Source organism: Colobus angolensis, unplaced genomic scaffold (genome assembly GCF_000951035.1).
Source record: "Colobus angolensis palliatus isolate OR3802 unplaced genomic scaffold, Cang.pa_1.0 Scaffold103, whole genome shotgun sequence".
NCBI lineage: Eukaryota > Metazoa > Chordata > Mammalia > Primates > Cercopithecidae > Colobus > Colobus angolensis.
In genome coordinates, this window is record NW_012111253.1 from 2,570,356 (window position 1) to 2,583,537 (window position 13,182).

The following is a 13,182-nucleotide window of genomic DNA, read 5'->3' on the forward strand; positions in this document are numbered from 1 at the left end:
AAAGTTAGGTGATGTGTATCAAAAAGGAATAATCTAGTTTTGGAAAAATTGATGTATAGCCCTGCTTTCTTATAACAAAGAGATCACAAGTTTGGTTTACTGATAAGGATCCTCTGAGTCCAAGATGATAAAATCATAATAGGTAAATGTGTTTTGTGTTCGATTGTTTATAACAGTAAAAAAAAAAAAAAAAAAGGCTCAAATCATTAAGGTACAATTTTTAAAGTGACCACAAAATATTACTTACTCTAATGTAGGGGTTGGTAAACTCTAACCAGCCTGCTACTTATTTTTATATGTAAAGTTTTATTGGAACACAGTCATATCCATCCATTTACTTGTCAACAGCTGCTTTTACACTACAGTGGCATACTTGAGTAGTTGCAAAAACCTTCAAAGCCTCAAATATTTACTAGCTGGCCCTTTACAAAAAAAGTTTGCTTTGTTTAATTACCAAGAACCCATTACACCAATCCTGACTATTTTTGGTGGTATTCTGTATGAGCATTAGCTGCAAAAGCCCATGTTAATTCATGCAACTTAACCCATATCAAATTCCTAGCCTACAAAATTAGAGGTTATAGAAAGGTCAGTACATGCCACAATCTAATCATTTTCAAAGAGATTTTCTCCATAAGGCCTTATAAGAAATAAAAATAAATTGACAGAATTTTCATTAAATAATACTTCCTCATATAAAACTCTGCCCTGAGAAATCTAGATTGAAATATCTCAAGTTAAAGCTGGTTGCTACAGTCTGAATGTTTGTGTCTCATCCAAATTCATGTCGAAGCCTAAATACCAATGTGACGGAGTTGGGAGGTGGGACCTTTGGTAGGTGATTAAGTTGTGAGTATGGAGCCCTCATGATTGGGATTACTGCCCTTACAAAAGAGATCCCAGAGAGCTGCCTTGCTCCTTCCACCTTGTGAGGACACAGCTAGAAGCTGTCGTCTATGAGCCAGGAAGCAGGCTCTCACTAGACACCGAATCTGTCAGCGTCTTGATCTTGGACTTCTCAACCTCCAGAACTGTGAGAAATAAATTCCTATTGTTTATAAGTCACCCAGTTTATGGTATTTTGTTATAGAAGCCCAAACCAACTAAGACAATGGCATTCATGAAAAATGTATCTAAAAAGATAAAGCATTCAATAAAATTGAAAGGTATGCATTTGCCATAAAGTTGAATATTTATTACTAGATAAGCCCAGGCAACAAATTCCCTGACCCAGTTGGGGGTAGCTGTGAAGGAACTTTCTGATATGGTTCTCATCTTTTAAGGATCCCAGAATGGGGGTGGTTGCCCACATTTTGTCTTCCATAGGGACGAGATATATCATACTAGCAGTCCTGCAAGTGTCTCTACAGGATACTAGCTTTAACCGTGAGATCCTCAGAAGCCATTTGGGGAGAGGACATTCTTCATGAAGCAATTGGGGCTATTTCTATCTAGACCTGAATTGTCAATACATCATATATATCCAAGAATGATGTGGAACGATATTCAGTGGGACCACAGGGAGAATTACAGTTTGCAACTAGACAAAGTGGGCTAGAGTCTCCTAAACTACTGATGTTAAGGCATATTGATGATAGTCATCTAAATCTTGTAAGAGATGAATGTTTAAGATCTTTTTGGATGGGCAGGGTGGCTCATGCTTGTAATCCCAGCATTTCGAGGCCGAGGCGGGTGGATCACTTGAGGTCAGGAGTTCGAGACCCTCCTGGCCAACACGGCAAAACCCCATCTCTACTAAAAATAGAAAAATTAGCCAGGTGTCGTGGCACGTGCCTGTAGTTCCAGCTACTCGGGAGGCTGAGTCAGGAGAATCACTTGAACCTGGCAGGCGGAGCTTGCAGTGAGCCCAAATCGCACCACTGCACTCCAGCCTGGGCGACAGAGCGAGACTCCACCTACAAAAACAAAAAATAAAAAAATAAAAAAATAAAAAAAATTTCATAAATGTGCAAAGGTTAACTTTACAGAATTACTTGACATTGAATCCTCTTTAACCACAAATGTAGCTCCACCTTCTAGGTTATAAAACAAATGCCCCTTGGGTAGATTCTAGCACATGAGGTAAAATTTATTTACCTCTTAATCTTTTATTTTTTTAAATTAATTAATTTATTTTTTTTGAGATGCAGTCTGGCTCTGTTGCCCAGACTGGAGTGCAATGGCACGATCTTGTCTCACTGCAACCTCCACCTCTGATTTCAAGTGATTCTCTTGCCTCCGTCTGTCGAGTAGCTTGGACTACAGGCATGCGCCACCATGCCAAGGTAATTTTTGTATTTTTAGTAGAGACAGGGTTTTGCCATGTAGGCCAGGCTGGTCTCAAACTCCTGCCCTCAGGTGATCCACCTGCCTCAGTCTCCCAAAGTGCTGGGATTACAGGCATGAGCCACCATGCCCAGCCTTAATCTTTGCTTTGGTATCTGCTATAAGAATGACTTCTACCACAAAAAGTCACACACTTTTCTCCCACTTAAAAGAAAAAAAACTGTTATCAAAAATAGAGAACTATTTTTACTCAAACTTTGAAAATATAATCCTGGACATCCTAAGATTAAAGAATGTGATGATGAAAGCAGGTAGTAATAATATTTTCAATGACTCATAATTAGGTAACACTCAACTTGGAAAGAAGAGCAGAAAGTACTTTCACTAGAGAAATCGTAATGAGAGGTTGCCATCATTTAGGCAGCTTATGGGTACTTTAAAAACACAAAATTAGAATGTTACAAAAATCCTTTGAATACTCTAATTTTACAAACTCAAAGTCCTTAATTAAAAACAACAACACAATTGCAAGTTGACAAATAACACAAAATCCCTTGCAAAAAATAATCATTAAAAATTAGTAGTTACAGAATATATTTTTACACTGACTTACGAAAATGAAATTTTGTGTTAAAATCATAAAGTAAAAGGCATAAAATAGAAGCTATTAATTATGTTGTAATGTACTGGATTTGAGCTGCTATTTTAATGATATTTATTCTGCATAATATTCTTTTTGTTTGTTTTTTTTTTTTTTTGAGACGGAGTCTCGCTCTGTCGCCCAGGCTGGACTGCAGTGGCCGGATCTCAGCTCACTGCAAGCTCCGCCTCCCGGGTTTTTTACGCCATTCTCCTGCCTCAGCCTCCCGAGTAGCTGGGACTACAGGCGCCCGCCACCTCGCCCGGCTAGTTTTTTGTATTTTTTAGTAGAGACGGGGTTTCACCCCCATGTTAGCCAGGATCGTCTCGATTTCCCGACCTTGTGATCCGCCCATCTCGGCCTCCCAAAGTGCTGGGATTACAGGCATGAGCCACCATGCCCAGCCCCTTTCTTTCTTTTTTAACAGGGTCTTGTTTTGTCGCCCAGGTTGGAGTACAGTGGTGTGATCTTGGCTCACTGCGATCTCCGCCACCCAGGTTCAAGCAATTCTCCTTCCTCAGCCTCCTGAGTAGCTGGGATTAGAGATGTGTGCCACCATGCCTGGCTAATTTTTGTATTTTCAAGACAGACGGGGTCTCATCCTGTTGGCCAAGCTTGTCTCAAACTCCTGACCTCAAATGATCCACCTGCCTCCCAAAGTGCTGTGATTACACAGGTGTGAGCCACCACCCCCCGGCATTTCTTCTATTTAGAATTTCTAATAGCAAGCAGAATGCCATTTCTCTAAGTATTAAATGATTATCCAGAAGCAAAAGTACAGCACAGGAAGATAATATTTATTATATTTTAACTAGAAACAGAGCAGATAGCAAGTTCACGAGGTATGAATTTTTTTTTCTTAAATTAGGCTTAAACAACAATAATAAAAAACAAGTCTGCATATATATTTTGGTCACTATTATAATCTTCCAGGGCACAAAAGCCAGCAGCATAAAGAAACATGAATAATGACTGAGAATTTTTGATGTGCCAAAAACAAAGATCACTGCATTAAACTCCTTTATTTTGTTATTACTATTCTTAAACATTGAATAATTATTAATTATTGTTATTCGGCAAAATATCAAACATGCACATAGTATTCCTACAAGAATATTGCCTTAATATTGTCAATATTAACACAAAGCTTATTCCTCTCCAAAATTCAATGAGTTATGGTTCCACTCTCTATATGTATTAGTGTTAGTGGTAATATGCAAAACTGATTTTGTTTTCAGGGTTAAGTAGCAAATTGACTTCGCATTTGGTGGCCAGCTGTGTACCCTAATTTTCATCTATTTTCTTAATAAATTTAATTACATTTCATAAGCCCTGAGATAACGTGCTAATGATTGTATACTTTTAATCTATACTTTATTCCACTCAATTTGAACCCCATATAATAAGTCTTTTAAATTATTTACAGATGGTTGTAACTAAAGCAATGACAAAATTTACTACTTGTATAGATAAGACTGATAATAAGGCCTTTAACTAAGAGTTGCATATTTTATACGCACTTTTAACTTGCTAGGAGCAACTCTTAAAATTACATCTATAATTCTGTCAGAAAACAGTAAGTGCTTTTCATTTTGCTTACTTCTATATGTGTAACCAGATTCACTTTTTTCCTCCCTTGTAAAACCACTATTTTCTTTTCCTTCCCCAAATATTAATACTTGTCTTCCAACTGAACAATTGCTAAAGAAACTTAGCATTTGCACAGCACATTGACAACTATAGTGCTTAGCAGAGACATATGCCCGTAATAGGCATCTGATAAATGTTTGTTCCACATGGAATGAGTGAATTGTAAGGCAGCTGTTTGAGTCATATACTGTTCATCATATACTGCAACTAATTTTATTTAACTAGGAAATTCAGTTTACCAGATTTAATTTACCCTCAAGTGTAAATCCAAAATTTTGAAATATTAAAAAAACTGATTTACTAAACCTCATAAAAAGTAAACAAGTTAATCATAGCTGTTACTATACTATCCGTTGATAGAAAATTAAAAACAATTATTACTTTCCACTAAATATTAAGTACAACTAAGTGAGGGGAAGAAAGTTTTAAAAAACTAAAAGATGTTAGCTAATTCTTTTTTTTTTTTTTGAGATGGAGTCTCGCTCTGTCGCCCAGGCTGGACTGAAGTGGCCGGATCTCAGCTCACTGCAAGCCTCGCCTCCCAGGTTCACGCCATTCTCCTGCCTCAGCCTCCCAAGTAGCTGGGACTACAGGCGCCCGCCACCTCGCCCGGCTAATTTTTTTATTTTTTTAGTAGAGACGGGGTTTCACCGTGTTAGCCAGGATGGTCTCGATCTCCTGACCTCGTGATCCGCCCGTCTCGGCCTCCCAAAGTGCTGGGATTACAGACTTGAGCCACCGCGCCCGGCCGATGTTAGCTAAATCTTATCATTTTCTCCACATTTATCCTTGCAGCTTTTTTGTTCATGTATTTATTCCTGTTAACTTCTCTAGCTGAAAGAGAACTTTATTATCTGAATGTAGTTCCCCATCACCTTAGGTACAAAATATTAGTGAAAAGCTGGTGTAAATGTAAGATTGTATTTTCATGTCATGCCATATTTCTAAATTTATTTTTTGCTAGCATTACATTTTTCCTATTTAAATGATGCTGTATAGAATATGAGCTAATCTGCCAATTACTATGATATTGCTTGCTGACAATATCAGTTTTTGTTGATAGCTTTAAAGCATATTGCACGCTTGTCATCTAGCACACTAGTAAACAACTATTACTCTTTTTGGAAAGGATACACTGACAAATTCTTAAGTTAACGGCTTTAGCCCAACATTTTTAGTCAGTTAAAGAACAATAGCAATGGCAAAAACATTGACAATACAGTTCATGGTCCGGTTCTCCCATCTTACGGTACAGGTTCCTGAAACACACAAAAAAAAGATTTTGAAATACCAGCAAAACATAAAAATCATCAGAGTATATATATACACATATACATTTTTCTCATGTTTTATTATCTTATTTCCTTCAACCTGTTAAGTTTTCACATTTCATATGGGTCTGAAGGTATACTTGTTACTAGGTACAAAGCAATACTGTTGATAGTCTTTTCAGAATTTAATTAGAATTAAATAAGTATTTGATTAAAAAGTGCAGTTTGACTTTGCTAAAAGTTGGATTTTGTGTAAATCAGCTTAAGATCTCTTACCATCAGATGTGGTATCCCAAAAGCAGGAGCTGGCTGTGTGAAAGCCATATGCGCTCTTCTGGACCACTGCACAGGTCACTGCAAATAAAGTCACAGAATGAGGACACTTACAGACAAAGGGAAAGAGAACCAAGGTCAAAGTGTGTGAGTTCAGAGCTCTACAAGCCTTAAAAAAATAAAAATAAGAATAAAAAATAACAGAAAACAAAGCATTCAGCAAACAGATTGAAAAAAAAATAAAAGCCTCTCATCTTTATTTAGCATCATGATTTTGACCCCACTGGATTCAGTTGGTTTTCTCACCATTGCCATTACCACTGGTGATTGTATTGCTGGAAAAATATCAGCCAAATCCTGTGCTTTGTACCATGGGCAGAATTCAGACACAGAAATGCAGGAAATATTCCACTTTATAAACAGCTGCTGTGTGGAATCACAGATAAAGAGGCATGGGACTACTGAAAGAAACACAGTTGAGCTAAGAGGGGGGTCTCAGTGGAAAGAAAGAACTGATGGAAATGCAAAGGGTGATGCTACCAAAGACAAGTAGCTCAAACTGCCTTTGAGTAGTGAAAGATCTTCATCTTTTAAGTATTATTATAGATTATCTTTGAATGAGTAAATCAGAAGTCCTTTATACCCTGTTAGTATCCAACTTAAAGGTCTATTGTTTATATACCTTCTCAAAATTCAAAGAAAATCACAATGACAAAGGCAAGTGAACTAGTGAGGAAGGATACTGATACTTACCAATATATTTGTAAGCTTTTCCCAACTTAACCAAATGTGTTAAGGATTGTTCCACTATGCTTGCGGTCCACTGGTTGATGTTGTTATGATCATAATCTTCACCACCTAAAACCCCATCTACACACTAAAAGGGCACAGAGGGCAGTTAATTTAGTCAGTAAAATTGTTCAAAAAGAACAAGTTTTACACAAATTGCAGTGAAAAAATTATTGAAAACATAAAATATACTTACAGCTCAATAAGGCATCTTAGAAAATATACACTTGGTAAATATTGATTACGCACTGTCTCTAATTGCTTAAGAGTTTTGAAAGAGTTTCCACATGCATTATCTCACTCTATGAGATACTATGGGTCGTATAAAGATAAATATGTCACGGTTTCTGTGTAAATAACCTAATCTAGCAGAGAAGCTAATAAAAAATTCTAATATCTATAACACAAGGAAGACTAATGATAAATTATGTAATAAAATTGTGGTGGAGAAATTAAAAGGTGATATCAATTGGTTAACAAGTAGCTTTGAAATAGCTGGGATTTGAACTAGGGCTCACATGCTAGAAACAGGATTGGACTAATTTAAAAATGTAATTCTTATGCATAATAATTATATTCTCATTCATACTATGTGACTGTTTAGCTAGGAAACAACTAGCATACCTGCCACTGAAAGTAAATAAAGATGTTCTAGAAAGATAAAGTCAAATATCATAATTTCCCATAGAGCTTAATTTCATCCACTTCTGACACCTGATTAAAAGCACTGGCTCTAGTACCACAATCCTAGGTTTTAAGGCCTACTTTGACACCTATCTGCTGTGTGACCTTTAGCAAGTGACTTAACCCCTTCAAATCCCTATTTTCCTAATCCTTATAGAAAGGATAACAGCATCATCTCATCAGGTTGCTGTTAGGATGAAATGAGACAATGAATAGCAAGTGCTCAGGGACTAGCATAGAGTTAGCATATAAATAATGTTAACTATTATCATATTGCTGCTGTTATATTTTACATTTGAGTGATGAAAACTGGATAATAAAGCACTCATTTAATTCATTTTTAGAATCTAGCATACACATGCAGTTTCATTTACTATAATTAGACTCATTTAATTCATTTTTAGAATCTAGCTTAATAATACACACATACACACACATGCAGCTTTATTTACTATGATTAGACCACAGTAAATATTTATAAAGGCATTAATACAAAATCTTAAGTTGGATAGTATAAAATCTTCACCAATGATAAAATATAAAAAGAGAAATTAAATATTTTAGCAGGGTTGACAAAAGTAATGTGGCTCAAATTTTTCTCCTAGAAAGCTCAACAACATGAGAAAGTAGGAAGAGTAGTGGCTTAAGGATCAGGGGAATAGAATTTTAATTCTGGCTTTACCATTCCTAAGCTGGTGACCTTTGGACAAACCTATTCCTCTCTTGAGATCACCTTTCCTTAAGGATAAAGTAAGAGCACTCATTTTTCTTTCAGGTTATTTAGTAGGACCACTCCAAGTTTTGCTCTAAACAGCAGAAAACACCATGGGGTGTGGGTGCCACTGTAAATAGCCCTGCTAATTACTATTAATTAACATTTAGCCTAATTAATTACATTAACAAGGAGGCCCATGAGACAATGAGGTCCTTAAACAGCTCTGTATTCTCAGCGCTAAACTTAGCACTTAGCAGGTAGTCAACAAATGTTGTTGAAGCAATATTGATTTTGATATACTCGCTGGGTATCTTAAATACACTTTAGACTAAGTTGTAAGTTAATTCCATTTGTAGCTCATTTTTTCTTTGATGATTTTATTGGGAAGCAATTTCTATCACTAACAATAAAGAAAATGTATGTATATTACTGATAAATGGGTGTCTCTGAGTTCAGAAGGAAAAACATATCAGCATAGGGGCTCAGAATAAGAAATCAAAGGAAAGAGAATAAGATTAATAAGACAATAAGATCAGTAAGGAAATCAGAAATAACTGCTGAAATTATGTAATCATCTAGGAAGTGCTGAACTGTTTTAAAATGTTGCTCATTCTCAGGCATTTCCAATGCCTCAATGGAAATGTTTCAATGGCAAAAGAGGGTTGGTTCATGGGAAGAGGAAAGATAGACATTTAGCTACAAGTAACCTGTGGCAAAGCTGAGTTTCTTTGTAGTCTCATATTTCATATAAAAATTCAAGAGAAGCTTGCTTTTGACTACATAATGCATCAGAGTTTGGTTTTATTTAAAAATGTTTTCAGTTAAATTACTTATATTACTTAACTCCCTCTCACAAATATTCAAGAAAAACTGATGTTCCAAAATGCATCCAGTGCCTTCTAGCACCACCTAGCCACTGCCGAGTATGCATGTCCAGTTGAAAAAGCATGACTCTTTTAATTTGACATAATATTAAAGTAACAGGCATATGGTTTGAAAAATCCAGTGGAACAGAAAAGCTTAGAATGAAAAGAGTCTCCTTCCCACCCTTTCGTTTCCCATCCCCAGTCCCATTCCCCAGAGGAAACTCATCAGTGTACAACTGTTTTTATTTCTTCTGAGGGTTACTTACGTATCTCCAAATAATGTTTATGTCACTATTTCCTGATTTATGAATTACAGGCAACATCCATATAACTCCTACTATGATAGACGAGAATTTGGTTCCCTCAGACCACCCGCCCCCTTCTCTCAATATAGTGAAATCACAATTTTTTAACTTAAGTCTATTTACACTGTTAGAAACATGTTTCTTTTTCACTCTAGATGTTTTCTTCCACACAGAGGATTGTTCTTTAACATTCCTGGCCTCTTTTCCTGTCAGTTATTCCTCCCCATGGAGGTGGAACGAGCTACCTGGTTGGTGGGTGATAACCATTGTTCTAACATCTCATTTGGGAGAGCCAGTCTCCCAAATGTGTTGAACTTGGGCTTTAGTTTCTCCTTCCCTCTCCACCCAAACAAATGAAAGGCACCAGCCTGAACAAGTGTTTCTCTCTGCTGACTCAAACTTTCTCTTGGATGACTCTTCCCAGGGCTGAACTGAATGGGAGTTAGCAAAACAAGCTACAATCACCAGACTAGTTTTTATCAGTAATAAAGGTGGTATTTTGTTCTCTTTCTATTGGCTCTTTTTTCTTTTCATTTGGTTCAGAACTTAAGGAAGAAGGCACTATTTAAATGCAATCCCAAATAACGCAGCATTCTTTCTTCTATGTTCCATCAACCAAGGACAGTCTTTCCTGACTTTCCACTTTGAAAACTAACATCACTCCCTTCTCATTACCTCCACTCCCTCTTCCCCCTCCCAGTTTCCCTCATTTGTGCTTTTACATTGTAAAGGTATTAAAAACCTTTGCTTTCTACTTTTAATAATTAAATACTCCCAGGCTACACAGATAGAATGCATAATTCTGAAGTATTAAAATATGGCAGGATTTTCAGGTGCCTGTCTAGTCCTCTCAGACCTTGAGTTAATTCTCACTGTGTAAGGCCAGACCTGGGTGTTAAAAAATACCTTTCCCATACTGTAGTCTGTATGTGATACCTCTAAAATAATGAAAGTTCCCCTGCAGAATTAACTCCCAAAGACAATTTCTTTTCTATTTGCCTAAAAGGAGTTTCAAATATTTTTCTAAAAATTTTGATTTACTATCATATCAATGTTCAAAAGATGTTAAGTGATCATTTCTCCAATTATATTCGGCAAAAAAGTGTACATGCCCAAAGGCCGATATTTCTAGGGCTTTTGTTATCTATTTTACATAATATACATATATATTATACATATACTTTACATTATAAAAGTTGACAGGTGTGCACATATATATACACATACATATACTTTTATAGGATTAACATTTAAAATAATGTTTGCCTTCTGGAATAAAAGTTATTTTATCCAAAAGACAGGGCATCAATTTTAAACCAGTTTTCTAGACTAAGAAAATCCTTAGGCATCTCTTTCAGAATAAGCCCCAAGATGCTGATAGCACACAACAAAACATAGAAGGACCCCTATAAAGAATTAGTGGATAAATATTTAAAATCTTGTTCTTGGCCTGGTGTGGTGGTTCACGCCTGTAATCCCAGCACTTTGGGAAGCCAAGGCAGGTGGATCACCTGAGGTCAGGAATTTGAACCCAGCCTGACCACCATGATGAAACCCCGTCTCTGCTAAAAATACAAAAATCGGCCGGGTGTATTGGCGGGCGCCTGTAGTCCCAGCTACTGGGGAGGCTGAGACAGGAGAATTGCTTGAACCCGGGAGGTGGAGGTTGCAGTGAGCCGAGATCGTGCCACTGTTCTCCAGCATGGGCGATAGAGCAAGACTCCGTCTCAATAAACAGTAAAATAAATAACATAACATAAAATAAAATAAAGCAAAATCTTGTTCTTTTAACAGTAAGGTTTCTAAGTTTGTACTGAAACTCAAAATATAGCTTTTCAAAGTCTCCACCAATGCAGCAAGCTTCAAGAGAAGCAAAATGTATGACTCACCTCTTTGACAATATTGTGGGCTTCCTCAGCATTGAAGCCGACCTAAAGGGGAAACAAAAGGTAAAGCTGCTTTCAACACAGGCTTGCAAATATGACGCTACACAGAATATCATAGGCTGGCCTAGACAGGTGTTAGTGACAGGAGACCACAGTGATACAGGGCATTGGGTCTACAGAAGGGGCCAATCTTGCCCCTAAACACTTAAAAATACTGAATGCTTTCCCTACCTACCTCCCTGGAGATTGACTGGGGCAGAGCCTGCAAGTCTATATATTTTTTTTAAAATGCTTTATACTGGTGATTCTAATGAACATCCTAGATTAAGAATCATTGTATTGTAACACACAGGAAATAAGCAAGAGGTGGCTATGAAGATGTTTTATAAGAATATAGATATGGTTTCAGCTAAGTGAGAGAATGAAGTGGTTCATAAGAAGAGAATGCTTAATAGACTATTTTCAATTCTGTTTTTAACTTATGCTAGGCAAAAATTTATAGGCAAAAATTCCTTTCCCAAATTAAAGACTATGAAAATACTTGATAACTCAGGATTAATATCACTTTAGTACTATACAGTGGTCTGACAACTTAAGTCTTTTCTTTGGAGTCCCCATCAATAACAGGAAGATGACAACTGACATCACGGGGTTCTGGTGAGGGCTGGGAAAGCCTGAGTCAGTAAGCAAGGGCTCGTAATCCATAAAGCACCTCCTTCCAGCCCACCCAGGCAAGCATTACCGGGAGCGGGAGTGGCAGTGCCACCAGGACCCCGAGACCCCGAGCCATGGGGGCTGCAGCACCTGCACTGAGGAAGCCAAGGGACAGAGGAAGCAGCGGGAAGACCCGTTTTCGAGGCCCGCCCGGTAGGAGAGCGGCGCCCGTCACCCCATGCCCACTCCTCGCACCCGAGTCAGGCCTCATCCTCTCAACCCTGCCCCGACCCCACCGTCTGATCCGCGCGCTCCTGGCCACCCCTGCCACCCCGAATCTCAGGACTTCGGGGTGGGGAGAACGGGTCGGGCGGGGCGGATCCCTGGCCCAGCGGAGAGGACCTGGGCTCGGAGGACGCCGCACCCCAACTCTTGGGGCCGCCCTCGCTGGGAAACCACTCGGCAAGAGCCCCGCGCAGAGGAAGGCAGGAGTGGGGGGCGCTCCCAGGTAGCCAAGGGGCGGTACCTCGTCGCAGTGGCGATGGTACTCCTCCATGGTAGCGCCGGCTCTCCCTGGGGACGGAGCGACGCGCCGGTGAAGCACAGCGGCCGCGCACTGGCCTCCGGGGAGGCCCCACCCCCGTTTATGGCCTAGGGCCTTTCCCTACGCATTCCCCGCCTTTGTGTCGCAGTGGCGTCACCTGGCAGCGCTGGGCGGGCTCTGGGCAACACCAGGCGTCACTTCAGGCCACGCACTTCTTCCTTGCTTCCTCTGCCCTTTCTGGAAAAGTTAATTTCGGGGTAAATCAGTCACTTTGATTTGTCCACTTACTAGCTGTGTTACTTGGAAAAATTCACCTCCCACAGCTTCAGTTTTCTCATATGGAAACTTACCATCATACCTATTTCACTACTGGTTGTAAGGATCAGATGAGATGCTGTATACACAGCTCCTAAAGTAGATGCTTCTCAACAAGAGAACAATGGCTACATTTTAAAATAAATGTAGTAATTTTAAATTAGTAATTTTAAAATAAATTACTAATTTCCAGATGATCCTAGACACTTCCTCAAAACCTCACAATAAGTCAGAAGAGTTCATTCTTCCATCACTGCTTTTATCAAGATGAAACTGAGGTATAGAGAATTTAATTTGCCCAAGG

General features: G+C 38.5%; 1 protein-coding gene across 2 annotated transcripts; it reads right to left on the bottom strand.

Annotated features, from left to right (window-relative positions):
- Positions 1 to 1,320: 1,320 nt before the first annotated feature.
- DYNLT3 (dynein, light chain, Tctex-type 3) lies at positions 1,321 to 12,703 on the bottom strand. Of its 2 annotated transcripts, XM_011941992.1 has the most exons (6): positions 12,546 to 12,690; positions 11,369 to 11,410; positions 6,874 to 6,997; positions 6,124 to 6,201; positions 5,797 to 5,835; positions 1,321 to 1,916 (listed from the first exon to the last, which is right to left on the bottom strand). In XM_011941992.1, exons 1-6 carry the CDS (start codon positions 12,573 to 12,575, stop codon positions 1,807 to 1,809), a joined length of 423 nt encoding a protein of 140 aa, XP_011797382.1. In that variant the 5' UTR covers positions 12,576 to 12,690; the 3' UTR covers positions 1,321 to 1,806. The 2 variants fall into 2 exon arrangements, with proteins under 2 accessions (XP_011797382.1, XP_011797388.1); XM_011941998.1 differs by lacking the exon at positions 1,321 to 1,916 and having other exon boundaries at positions 5,723 to 5,835; positions 12,546 to 12,703.
- Positions 12,704 to 13,182: the final 479 nt, after the last annotated feature.